We start from the raw sequence: 14,493 nt of genomic DNA on the forward strand, positions 1-14,493 counted from the left end.
TGTAACTCAGCAGGGCAGGCAGCATCTCTGGAGAGAAGGAATGGGTGACGTTTTGGGTTGAGACCCTACATTCTCTCCAGAGATGCTGCCTGTCCCACTGAGTTACTCTAACATTTTGTGTCTATCTTCGGTGTAAACCAGTTTCTTCCTACACCAGAGAGATGGGAAGATCAATTTGATATCTTATCCAATTAAGAATGTGCAGAAACGTCAGAAAACTTGGAATCGATTCCTCTGCTCCTGTCTGATTAGTCCTGACCTCACCTTGAAAACCACTAACGACATTATTCAAAGGTATTCGACATTATGTTACAACTTTACAAAAGACTGTTGAAGCCACAATAGATTGTGCAATATGCATTGGTTTTCTCAATTACTGAAGAAACATAGAAACATAGAAATTAGGTGCAGGAGTAGGCCATTCGGCCCTTCGAGCCTGCACCGCCATTTAATATGATCATGGCTGATCATCCAACTCAGTATCCCGTACCTGCCTTCTCTCCATACCCTCTGATCCCCTTGGCCACAAGGGCCACATCTAACTCCCTCTTAAATATAGCCAATGAACTAGCCTCAACTACCCTCTGTGGCAGAGAGTTCCAGAGATTCACCACTCTCTGTGTGAAAAAAGTTCTCCTCATCTTGGTTTTAAAGGATTTCCCCCTTATCCTTAAGCTGTGACCCCTTGTCCTGGACTTCCCCAACATCGGGAACAATCTTCCTGCATCTAGCCTGTCCAACCCCTTAAGAATTTTGTAAGTTTCTATAAGAAACTAATGAACATTGTCATTCACAAACTTGCTAATCATCTCTCCATCATTCACATCAAGATTCTTCATGGACATCATAAGCAACAGGGTTCCGGCAATGATCTCCACAGCACATCACTGGACATCGACTTCTAATAGACAATAAGTGCAGGAGTAGGCCATTCAGCACTTCGAGCCAGCACCGCCATTCAGAATAAGAAGTAAGGCATTTAGAGCGGAGACGAGGAAACACTTTTTCTCACAGAGAGTGGTGAGTCTGTGGAATTCTCTGCCTCAGAGGGCAGTGGAGGCAGGTTCTCTGGATGCTTTCAAGGGAGAGCTGGATAGGGCTCTTAAAAATAGCAGAGTCAGGGGATATGGGGAGAAGGCAGGAACGGGGTACTGATTGGGGATGATCAGCCATGATCACATTGAATTGGCTTTCTTCACTGCCTGCTGTACCTGCATGCTCACTTTCATAGACTGATGTACAATGACCCCCAGATCCCGTTGTACCCCTTTTCCCAGCTTGACGGCATTTAGATAGTAATCTGCCTTCTTGTTTTTGCTACCAAAGTGGATAACCTCACATCCGCATTAATCTTAATTTACCATGCATCCGTCCACTCCCCGAATCTGTCCAAGACACCCTGCACTCTCATAGCATCCTCCTCGCAGTTCACACTGCCTCCCAGCTTTGCATCTCAAATTTGCTAATGTTACTTTGAGTCCCTTCATCCAAATCATTGATGTATATTGTAGATATCTGCGATACCAGCACCGAGCCTTGCGGTACCCCACTAGTCACTGCCTGCCATTCTGAAAGGGACCCGTTAATCCCTACTCTTTGTTTCCTATCTGCCAACCACTTCTCTATCCATATCAGCACTCTACCCCCAATACCATGTGCTATAATTTTGATCACTAATCTCTTATGCAGGACCTTATCAAATGCTTTCTGAAAGTCCAGGTACACTACATCCACTGGCTCTCCCTTGTCCATTTTCCTAGTTACATCTTCAAAAAATTCCAGAAGATTAGTCAAGCATGATTTCCCCTTCGTAAATCCATGCTGACTCGGACCGATCCTGTTACTGCTATCCAAATGTTCGGCTATCTCATCTTTTATAATTGACTCCAGCATCTTCCCCACCACCGATGTCAGGCTAACTGGTCTATAATTCCCTGTTTTCTCTCTCCCGCCTGTCTTAAAAAGTGGGATAACATTAGCCACCCTCCAATCCACAGGAACTGATCCTGAGTCTATAGAACATTGGAAAATTATCACTTATCCATCCACGATTTCTAGAGCCACTTCCTTAAGTACACTGGAATGCAGACCATCAGGCCCTGGTGATTTATCAGCCTTCAGTCCCATCAGTCTATCCAACACCATTTCCTGCCTAATGTGGATATCCTTCTGTTTCTTCATCACCCCAGATCCTCTGGCTACTACTATATCAGGAAGGTTGTTTGTGTTTTCCTTAGTGAAGACAGATCCAAAGTACCTTTTCAACTCTGTCATTTCCTTGTTCCCCATAATAAATTCACCTTTTTCGGTCTTCAAGGGTCCAACTTTGGTCTTAACTGATTTTTTCCTCTTCACATACCTAAAGAAGCTTTTACAATCCTGCTTTATATTCTTGGCTAGCTTACCTTCGTACCTCATCTTTTCTCCCCGTATTGTCTTTTTGATCAGACAAGTAGCAGTGCCCTCTGTCTCCTGCATACACAACATCTACTGCCATGCCACCATTAATCTCCCCTGTTACTCCCTCAGGCAACTCAAGGTCAATGAGGTCAGATCTACCCCAAACAAACCTATGCTATCTCTCTCTGATCAGCTCCTGGCTTTCTAAATGAACATATGTTCTAACTTTCAGGAGTTTCTCCAATAAGTTCTCCGGCACCGTTGACAATGTCATGGAGCTGTACAGCACCAAGATTGGCCCAACTAGTCACACTTCTCTGCATCTGGCCCCTATCTCTCTGAACCTTTCCTATCCATGTACCCGTCCAAGTGTATTTTAAATGTCATAAATATCCCCCCCTCTAACTTCCTCTGGCAGCTCATTCCACATACACATCATCCTTCTAAAAAAAGTTGCTCCATTGGTCCATTTATTTAAATCTTCCCCCTCTCACCTTAAACCTATACCTGCTAGTTTTGGACTCCCTACCCTGCGCAAAAGTCAGTGATTATTCACCTTGGCTGTGCCCCTCGTGATTTTACATAACTATAAGATCACCTCTCAGTGTTCCGCGATCCAGAGGGAAAAGACACGACCTATCCAGCCTCTCCGAATAACTGAAAACTTCCAGACCTGACAACATCCTCACATCAATTTGCATGCTTTCCAAATTAATTACATCCTTTCCATAGCAGAGTGAGAACAGGACTGTGCACAGTACTCCAAGTGTATGTCTTGTACGGTTGTAACATAACGTCTCAGCTCCTGTAATAAATAACCTGACTGATAAAGGCAAGCATGCCAAATGCTGCCTTTCACATTCTGTCTACCTGTCTCACCACTTACATGGATCTGCATTGTACATGCACCTCGTGGTTTCCAAGGTCCTACCATTTACTGTGCAAGTTTGCCCTGGTGTGACTTATCAAAATGCAACATCTCACATTTATCTGAACTCCACCTGTCATTACCTGACCCATTGGTCCAGTTGATCACATTGTAACCTTTCTCACCGTTTACTATACCAATGTGTTATGAGCCATGCCATCCACATTCACATCTATAATAGACCCTGTAGGGCATGACATGTTATAGGCTAATCATGCTAGTCCCTCTACCACAGCTCACCTTCATCTACCTCCAAACCAATTGTGGCATTAAGCTGGAAATAGTGCAGAGAAGTTTTACCAGAATGTTGCTGGGACTCAAGGGCCTGAACTATGAGCAGAGATTGGGCACGCTAGGACTTTATTGCTTTGAGGGCATAGGTAAAATCATAGTAACATAGAAACATAGAAATTAGGTGCAGGAGTAGGCCATTCGGCCCTTCGAGCCTGCACCGCCATTCAATATGATCATGGCTGATCATCCAACTCAGTATCCCGTACCTGCCTTCTCTCCATACCCTCTGATCCCCTTGGCCACAAGGGCCACATCTAACTCCCTCTTAAATATAGCCAATGAACTAGCCTCAACTACCCTCTGTGGCAGAGAGTTCCAGAGATTCACCACTCTCTGCGTGAAAAAAAAGTTCTCCTCATCTCGGTTTTAAAGGATTTCCCCCTTATCCTTAAGCTGTGACCCCTTGTCCTGGACTTCCCCAACATCGGGAACAATCTTCCTGCATCTAGCCTGTCCAACCCCTTAAGAATTTTGTAAGTTTCTATAAGATCCCCTCTCAATCTCCTAAATTCTAGAGAGTATAAACCAAGTCTATCCAGTCTTTCTTCATAAGACAGTCCTGACATCCCAGGAATCAGTCTGGTGAACCATCTCCGCACTCCCTCTATGGCAATAATGTCCTTCCTCAGATTTGGAGACCAAAACTGTACGCAATACTCCAGGTGTGGTCTCACCAAGACCCTATACAACTGCAGTAGAACCTCCCTGCTCCTATACTCAAATCCTCTTGCTATGAAAGCCAACATGCCATTCGCTTTCTTTACTGCCTGCTGCACCTGCATGCCTACCTTCAATGACTGGTGTACCATGACACCCAGGTCTCGCTGCATCTCCCCCTTTCCCAATCGGCCACCATTTAGGTAATAGTCTGCTTTCCCGTTTTTGCCACCAAAATGGATAACCTCACATTTATCCACATTAAACTGCATCTGCCAAACATTTGCCCACTCACCCAGCCTATCCAAGTCACCTTGCAGTCTCCTAGCATCCTCCTCACACCTAACACTGCCCCCCAGCTTAGTGTCATCCGCAAACTTGGAGATATTGCCTTCAATTCCCTCATCCAGATCATTAATATATATTGTAAATAGCTGGGGTCCCAGTACTGAGCCTTGCGGTACCCCACTAGTCACTGCCTGCCATTGTGAAAAGGACCCGTTTACTCCTACTCTTTGCTTCCTGTTTGCCAGCCAGTTCTCTATCCACATCAATACTGAACCCCCAATGCCATGTGCTTTAAGTTTGTATACTAATCTCTTATGTGGGACCTTGTCGAAAGCCTTCTGGAAGTCCAGATACACCACATCCACTGGTTCTCCCCTATCCACGCTACTAGTTACATCCTCGAAAAATTCTATAAGATTCGTCAGACATGATTTACCTTTTGTAAATCCATGCTGACTTTGTCCAATGATTTCACCACTTTCCAAATGTGCTGCTATCCCATCTTTAATAACTGACTCTAGCAGTTTCCCCACTACCAATGTTAGGCTAACTGGTCTGTAATTCCCCGTTTTCTCTCTCCCTCCCTTCTTAAAAAGTGGGGTTACGTTTGCTACCCGCCAATCCTCTGGAACTACTCCAGAATCTAAAGAGTGCAATCTCATGAGAGCAATTGTAAGGGTCAATTGTGAGCACAGCCTTTTAACCAGCGTAAGAGAATCAAGAACTAAAGAATAGAGGGAGAAGGTGAGACGGGAAAGATTTAATAACAACATTTAAAGGACAATTGGGCAATTACATGGATAGAAACGTTATGAAGGGATATGGGCCAAATGCCGGCTGGTGGGACAAGCAGGGACAAGTGAGTCAACAATGTGGATTCCGTGTCCGTGCAGCTAACTGGAACGAAAGTGTAGGAAAGGTCAAGTCTAAACTAACAGGGCAGGGGGATGGGACCCAATGCAAGAGACAAAGGGCTATAAATGGAGGACAGAAGCAGAGGGAGATAAGAAAAACTTAATGCATAAGGTGGATGAATTGAATGTGCACTTAGTAGTTAAGGAATATGATATAGTTGGAATAACGGAGACATGGCTCCAGGGTGACCAAGGCTGGGAGCTAAACATACATATATTCATGAAGGACAGACAGGAAGGAAGAGGCGGTGGCGTGGCATTGCTGGTTAGTGGAGATTAATGCAATAGCAAGGAGAGACATTAGCTTTGATGCTGTAGAATCAGTACGGGTAAACTGGGAAATAGCCAAGGGCAAAAAACGCTTGTTGTAGTTGTATACAGACCACCAAACAGTAGTAGGGAGGTTGGGGATAGCATCAAACAGGAAATTAGGGATGCGTGTAGCAACGGTCTAGTGGTTATGATGGGTGACTTTAATCTACATATAAATTGGGCCAACCAAATTGGCAGCAGTGCTGAGGAGGAGGAATTCCTGGAATGTATAGGGGATGGGTTTTTAAACCAATATGTAGAGGAACCGACTAGAGAGCAGGTCATTCTAGACTGGGTCTTGTGTAATGAAGGATTAGTTAGCGATCTTGTTGTGTAAGGCCCCTTGGGCAACAGTGACCATAATATGGTGGAATTCTGCATTAGGATGGAGAGTGACACGGCTAATTCAGAGACTTAGGTCCTTAACTTGAATAAAGGAGACTTTGAAGGTATGAGATGGGAATTGGCTGGGATAGACGGGTAAATTATACTTAAAGGGATGACGGTGGAGATGCAATGGCAAAGATTTAAGGACCGCATGGATGAACTCCAGCATTTGTTCATCCCTGTCTGGCGAAAAAATAAAACTGGGATGGTGGCTCAACCGTGGCTGACGAGGGAAGTCGAGGATAGTGTTAAAACCATGGAAGAGGCATATAAATTGGCCTGAAGAAGCAGGAAACCGGAGGACTGGGAGAAATTAAGAACTCACCAGTGGAGGACAAAGAGGTTAATTAAGAGGGGGGGAAAAGAGCATGAAAGAAAGCTTGCAGGGAATATAAAAACTGTAAACGTTTCTTCAGGTATTTAAAAAGGAAAAGATTAGTGAAGACAAATGTAGGTCCTTTACAGTCAGAGGCAGGTGAATTTATATTGGGAAACAAGGAAATGGCAGAACAGTTAAATGAGTATTTTGGTTCTCTCTTCACTGAGGAAGACACAAACATTCTCGTGAAAATACTAGGGGACCGAAGGGAATCCACATTAGTCAGAAATGGTGTTAGGTAAACTGTTGGGACTGAAGGCAGATAAATCTCCAGGGTCTGATGGTCTGCATCCCAGAGTACTCAAGTAGATGACCCTAGAAATTGTGGATGCATTGGTGATCATTTTTCAATGTTCTCTCAACTCTGTGAACTAGAGGGTAGCCAATGTAACTCTACTTTTTAAGAAAGGCTGGAGAGTGAAAATGGGGAATTATAGACCAGTTAGCCTTACATCGGTAGTGGGGAAGATGCTGGAATCAATTATTAAAGATGTTATAGCAGCGCATTTGGAAAGCCGTGATGGGATCGGTCAAAGTCAGCATGGGTTTATGAAGGGGAAATCATGATTGACTAATCTTTTGGAATTTTTTGAGGATGTAACAAGTAGAATGGATAAGGGAGAGCCAGTGGATGTGTACCTGGACTTTCAAAAAGCCTTTGACAACGTCTCACACAAGAGATTAGTGTGCAAAATTAGAGCACATGGTATTGGGGGTTGGGTATTGACATGGATAGCGAACTGGTTGGCAGACAGGAAGCAAAGAGTAAGAATTAACAGGTTCTTTTCAGAATGGCAGGCAGTGACCGCAGAATGGCCACAAGGCTCAGTGCTGGGACCCCAGTTATTTACAATATATATTAACGATTTAGACAAGGGAATTAATGTAACATCTCCACGTTTGTGGTTGAAACAAAGCTGGGTGGCAGTGTGAGCTGCGAGGAGGATGCTATGAGGCTGCAGGGTGAATTGGATAGGTTGGGTGAGTGGGCAGATGCAGTATAATGTGCATAAAAGTGAAGTTATCCACTATGGTGGCAAGAACAAGAATTGAATTGAATGAATTGAATTGAGTTGAATTTATTTGTCATTCAAAAAGAAAATTGTACAAAATGTCATTACCATACAGTCGTACCAATAAACAGCAAACAAAACACACAATTACATAAATTTAACATAAACGTTCATCACAGTGACTCCCCTCCACGCACTTTACTGCGAAGGGAGGTAAAAACAAGTCTTATCTCTTCCTTGCTTCTTCTCCGAGAAGGCAGGTATTATCTGAATTGTGTCAGATTAGGAAAAGGGGAGGTGCAATGAGACCCGAGTGTCCTTGTATATCAGTCACTGAAAGTAAGCATGCAGGTACAGCAGGCAGTGAAGAAAGCTAATGGTATGTTGGCCTTCATAACGAGAGGATTTGAGTACAGGGCCCTAGTGAGACTACACCTGGAGTATTGTGTGCAGTTTTGGTCTCCTATTTTGAGGAAGGCCAATCTTGCTATTGAGGGAGTGCAGCTTCCCGGAATTGCGAAACTGACATATCATGGGTCGACTAGGCTTGTATTCACTAGAACTTAGAAGGATGAGAGAAACATAGAACATTCTTAACAGATTGGGCAGACTAGATGCAGGAAAAATGTTCCCCATTTTGGGGGAGTCCAAAACCAGGGGTCACGGCTTAAGAATAAGGGGTAGGCCATTTAGGACTGAGATGAGGGGAAACTTTTTCACCCAGAGAGTTGTAAATCTGTGGATTTCTCTGCCACAGAAGGCAGTGGAGGCTAATTCACTGGATGCTTTCAAGAGCGAGTTAGATTTAGATCTTAGGGCTAAAGGAATCAAGAGATATGGGGAAAAAGCAGGAACGGGGTACTGATTTTGGATGATCAGCCAAGATCATATTGATGGGTGGTGCTGGCTCAAAGGGCTGAATGGCCTCCTGCACCTATTTTTCTAGGATGAGAGGAGTTTTATTGTATTGTAACTTTGCGAATAGTGAAAGGCTTGGATAGATTGGATGTGGAGAGGACGTTTCCACAAGTGGGAGATTCTAGGACCAGAGGGCACAGCCCTAGAATAAAAGGATGTATCTTTGGAAAGGAGGTGAGAAATTTCTTTAGTGAGAGAGTGGTGAATCTGTGGAATTCATTGCCACAGATGGCTGTGGTTGCCAAATCATTGGGTAATTTTAAGGTGGAGATTGACAGATTCTTCATATAATAAGGGTATCAGGGGTTATGGGGAGAAGGCAGGAGAATGGGGTTCAGAGGGAAAGATAGATCAGTCATGATAGAATGGCAGGGTAGATGATGGGCCGAATGGCTTAATTCTGCTCCTAGAACTTATCATGAATCATGAGAGGATTATATAGGGTGAATGCACAAGGCTTTTTTTCTCAGGCAGTGGAATCAAGAACCAGATGACACAGGTTTAAGAAGAGAAGGGCAAGATTCAATAGCAACCTGAGGAGTAACTTTGTCATTAATAGTGTGGTATATATAGAACGAGCTGTCAGCGGAAGTCGTTGAGGCAGTTATTGTAACAGAATTTAAAAGACTTTCGGACAGGTACAAGAATAGGAATGGTTTAGAGCGTTATAGGCCAAATATAGACAATAGACAATAGGTGCAGGAGTAGGCCCTTCGAGCCAGCGCCGCCATTCAAAGTGATCATGGCTGATCATCCCCAATCAGTACCCCGTTCCTGCCTTTTCCCCATATCCCCTGACTCCGCTATCTTTAGGAGCCCTATCCAGCTCTCTCTTGAAAGCATCCAGAAAACGTGCCTCCACCGCCCTCTGAGGCAGAGAATTCCACACACTCACAACTCTCTGTGAGAAAACGTGTTTCCTCGTCTCCGTTCAAATGGCTTGCCCCTTATTCTTAAAATACAGTTAAACAGGACAAGTTTGGAATGGGCATCTTAACATGTCATGGACAAGTTGGGCTGAAGGGTTTGTTTTAATGTTGCATGATTCTGCTAATTTGTTTTTTAAGTTACCCCAAACACACTTGACCCCCCCTAAATAGCCATTTTGTTTTCAGAGCCCTATACCTACCACATGCTTTTTCATAGACATGTGTAGGGAGAAACTGCAGATGCTGGTTTACACCAGAGATAGAGACAAAATTTTGAAATGACACGGCGGGACAAGCAGCATCTCTGGATAGTAGGAATGGGTTACACCAGAGATAGACACAAAATGCTGGAGTAACTCAGTGGGACAGGCAGCATCTGTGGATGGAAGGAATGGGTTCTGCTGATATTACTTGATGTCCAGGTTCTGTATTTAAATGTGTCTCTAAGTTCTTGATTTACTTGAATTCTCTTGGGAAAGGAAGTTTCCATCCCATGTCCAATGCAGGCTATACTTCGATTTCAGGTCACTGCCGATGGTTAATGATTGTCCAGGTTGTGAATGCATGAATGCAAGTCACTTGTACATGATAATGTAATCCTCAATCCTCCATAAATTGTGTACAGAGCAAATGACAGAGTTTACGCATTCTCCCTGTGGCCTGCGTGGGTTTTCTCCAGGATGTCTGGCTTCCTCCCACACTCGAAAGAGACACGGGTTTCTAGGCTTATTGGCTTGGTAAAATTGTAAATTGTCCCTTACAGATACAGTATGGAAACAGGCCCTTAGGCCCACCAAGTCCACACCGACCAGCGATCCCCGCACACTGCAGGGATTGCTAGTCGGTGCGGACTTGGTGGGCCAAAGGGCCTGTTTCCATACTTTATCTCTAAAACAAAAGCTACAAATGTATTGAATCTGACATTGCTGCGAATGGGTTTGGAATTGTGGCAGGCTGTAGATGTGATGCTGGTGTATTGTGCCTTGTGCCGGCGATTGTGTACTCACGAGCATGGTACTGTGACACTGCAGAGGTTGGAGATTAATATTAACAAGAGCCACTTGGATTTGCTTTGCTGCTGACCTCTACTGTTTATTTTTCTGACATGTTATCTCACCCTAACTGGATCTTTTCTGCTTTTGTTTCCTGCATCTTGCCTGGGATCCTGAAGACCGTCTGTATCACCAACTTGAGCAAAACCGCCTTCTTGCTAATGAGCTTAAGCTGGCATTGAATGACCTGAGTGACTGATTTGCGGGGTGATATCTAGCTTGTTTCTGACAATTGTCACTTGTTTGTTGTACTTTCTCTTCTGACTAGTTTTGGATTATTTTGGGGATATGGCGATATTATTTTGGGGATATGTCCTTCGCCTATCAGAGTCAGATAATTTAGCTAGCTTTGCCAAATTTTGATTTTGATTTCTCAGTAAGTTAACTAGTCTACTGGAGAACAGTCGGTACAGTGCAAATGCTATGCAATGATTGAACGGTGGGGTGGATTCGATGGGCGCTGAGTGGCCTAATTCTGCTTTATGCCTTCTTCATTCCATGGCATAAACATTCTGATTTGTGCAACATTAAGCCAGTATTTTTAGATGCGCTCGTCCTACCAGATGACACTGGGCCATGCTTATTTTTGTACTCAAGTACTATATATCTTTGCATCGTCCTAGCTTGTCATCTTTGCTAGTAAAAAAAATAACATTCTGCAGGATCCTGGCATACCCTTTTGTCCTGATGCCTTGGAACCATGACATGTAGTCTCTCGTATTACATGAGAAAAGTAGATACCTTATGTTGCTTTGGAGATAAGTTATCTTTATTTTCCTACTTTCCGGACTAGAGTTTTCTGCGTATGAGTAAATGGCTTGACCTTGCTGGCTAAGTACAGTGTGCATGCCTTGACTGTGAATCTTGGAGATAATGTGTGCTTTATTTAACTATTTTTTAATCTTGCAACAGAGAAATTGGCACAAGCCAAGGAAGAAAACCTCAACATGCATCAGATGCTCGATCAAACCCTGCAGGAGCTTAATAATTTGTGAGCGGCGTAGCTTAGCTGCGCACAGGTTGCCCTCTGTTGCCAAAGCCCCGACTTGAGAACAGGGGCAGCCTGCATTTACGTGGATGTTCGGGGAAGGGGCTTGAAGCCTGGAATTAGACACACATGATGAATGATGAACCATTTGATGGCAACACTACTGTGCAATTGAATCGATTGCAAATAAAAAAACTGCAGTATCTCATAATTGTTACACTTTATTAAGAAACACTCTCCCAATTGTTTAAAGGTACTCTAATTGCAGGCTTTTTGTAATTCTAAAAAATCGTTCTCTTTAAAAATAATTGGCTCCACCCTCGATTTTGATGTTTTCTGGAATTTTAATTCCTTACCAAATGTCTTACACCCCTGCTTTATGTTCTTTTTGCTGCTTGAGTTTTTTTTAACGGACAATTGCACTGCTAACCAAACAAAGGTGGCGTTTGGAGCAATGTTTTAAACCCACTTTTTTTTGGGTAAAACACTGGGTTTTTAAATGCCAACATGTTTCCTTTTGGAGGGGAAGAGGAGGAAAAATGAATGTTTTAATTGAAGCCGAGGGTACTGCAGCCAAGAATATTGCCTGCTTAGTCACAAACTCCGTAGCTGCCCTTGAGACCAAGTCGCTTGGACTAATGTCCGAGTCATAATCTTCCCACCTTTTAGTTCAACATTCCCCAATGTGGTTTGAAGTCAACTTTTTTAAAATGTCACAAACTTAACCCACAAATTTGTATCTTAAATATGAGCATGCTTGAGCTCTCCACAAAATCACAATGCAGTTTGTTTTACGAGCGATGTTAATGGCATCACAAAAGTTTTGGAATATATTTGATAAATCAAACACTCTGCTTGCAAGTTGAGGGATGGGTTGATCAGAAATGTTGTCACAATGGAGTAATTATTAAAGGGGTGTCTCCATGCCAACCCTGTTTTATCTTTTCGTTGGTGAGTTATTGAGACAAACTTGAGAATAACAACATGGCAAAATTAATTGTCTTTTTTCTTTGTACTCGATGGAACATTGTACAAAATGTATTAAAAAATAAAATCCAAAGACTATTTTGTTGCAAAAACGTAATAACGAATGGAACATTCTAAGTCTTCCCTGTGCACGCTTAATTGTGAATTGGTTTAACAATATATCTGTCCATAGACTGTATAATGGTAATAAACACACGCTGATGAGATTTTGTAAACATGTCCTTCATATTTCTTAATGAACTTCCTCTGTCATGAATTTCGAAATTGCATTCACATCGGTTGTTTTGCAAGCTTCATCTCAAAGCCCATTACGGCTAATGGAGTAGTGTTGAAATGTTGCAGCTGTTATGACTGGGCGACTACTTTGTTTGCAGCATGCACGAGTTGGGCTCAAGGAACTGTTATGACTGAGATATAGATATAGAATTTGGGCGGCATGGTGGAGCAGTAGAGTTGCTGACTTATGGGTCTGTCCTACAGAGGCAATTTTACTGAAAAACCGGCAACTGGAGCGGCGACTGTCAGAGTGGAACACAAACACACACGCCCCCCCCCCCCCCCCCCCCCGACACACACCGCGATGAACAGGAAGGTTGGCGCTCTGATTAAGACGGCTAAAGCACAGTGTATAGTATGTCCTTTAAGAGAGGGGGGGGGGGAAGGAGTGGAGACATCTTTTAAGAAGCCAGAGATACACGGCTGAGAAACTCGGCAGACATTTAACATTACCGGTCGGTTATCCTTGGTTCTGAAAACTACTGCTTATGTTTTTTTTCCCCAATGAGCCAATGAAATTCATTGGTCAAGACCGGCTACAATCTACGATAACCTTCAACCTCCTGGCAACCCACGTGGACCTCCTGGCGGCCCACCAACGGCACGAGAATTCACGCTAGCCTCCATGGCGGCTTCATTCTGGTCGCCGCTAATTTTTCAACATGTTGAAAAATTTGCGGCGACAATAATGCTGCGAAACCATCTCAACTTTTCCACTCCCCTTACCGACTCTAACCTCGCCCCCTCTGTACTTGCAACCATCTGCTCACTCTGCAGCAACCCCAACGTTATCATTAAACCCACCAACAAGGGACGTGCCGCAAGCTGACCTCTACCACACTGAGGCCAGTCACCACCTCCCACTGATCCTTGGACCGTAATCCCACAGATGAGGACCAGGCCATAATCTCACAGACCATTTCTGATTTGATCATTTCCGGCTGTCTGTGCTCCACAGCATCCAACCTTATTGTTTCCCAGCCCCGCACAGCCCAGCTTTACCTTTTCCCCAAAATCTATAAACATAACTGCCTGAACAGACCGATTGTTTCTGCCTGCTCCTGTCCCACGGAAAATATATCCACCTACCTTGACTCCATCTTAGCCCCCTGGTCTAATCTCTCCCGACCTTAGTCCAAGGTACCTCACACGCCCTCCGATTCTTCCTCGACCGTAGAACCATCCAATTTCCCTCTAATAACAGCAGAGCTGGTCCGCACCGTTAACAACTTCTCCTTCAATTCCACCCCATTCCTCCAAATCAAAGGCATAGCTATGGCACCTGCATGGGCCCCAGTTATGCCTACCCCTTTGTAGGGTACATTGAACAATCCCTGTTCCAGGCGCACACTGGCCCTATCCCCAAATTCTATCTCCGTTACATTGATGACTGCATCGGTGCTACCTCCTGTAAACACTTTAATAGTAAGATTAAATGAGAACTTACCAGTTTGAAGTTTGATCTTTATTTTATGGGGAGTTACGTCGAGGGACTACGTGAAGAAGGCCGTTCAGGCGCACACGTGCGTCAAACTTCAAAGCAGCGGTGTGAAATCACAGATGATATACTCCGAAGCATAATAGTAAGCTACGTGATACAAACTTAACTTACCTTTGATCTTATTAGGGTGGGAGCGGAGGGCAAGTAGTTCCTCGAAGTAACTCCTCATAAAATAAAGATCAAACTTCAAACTGGTGAGTTCTCGTTTGATCTTACTATTTTACTTCGGAGTCACGTGAGTGACTACGTGAAGATTTTAAAGCTTCTGTG

General features: G+C 43.8%; 1 protein-coding gene across 13 annotated transcripts in view; it reads left to right on the top strand.

Moving 5' to 3' along the window:
* tpm1 (tropomyosin 1 (alpha)) overlaps window positions 1-12,661 on the top strand; it is a 42,581-nt gene extending 29,920 nt beyond the window's left edge. For 7 of the 13 annotated variants that reach the window (XM_055662757.1, XM_055662754.1, XM_055662769.1 and 4 more), the window contains one exon: window positions 11,384-12,661. In XM_055662757.1, the coding sequence (XP_055518732.1) occupies window positions 11,384-11,466 (83 nt within the window). In that variant the 3' untranslated portion in view covers window positions 11,467-12,661. Of the gene's footprint in view, window positions 1-10,590; window positions 10,679-11,383 lie in introns of all 13 variants that reach the window. The other 6 variants (XM_055662761.1, XM_055662759.1, XM_055662760.1 and 3 more) reach the window with 1 other exon arrangement.
* The last annotated feature ends 1,832 nt before the right edge of the window (window positions 12,662-14,493 follow it).

The sequence above is a fragment of the Leucoraja erinacea genome, chromosome 36 (assembly GCF_028641065.1).
Source record: "Leucoraja erinacea ecotype New England chromosome 36, Leri_hhj_1, whole genome shotgun sequence".
Classification (NCBI taxonomy): domain Eukaryota; kingdom Metazoa; phylum Chordata; class Chondrichthyes; order Rajiformes; family Rajidae; genus Leucoraja; species Leucoraja erinaceus.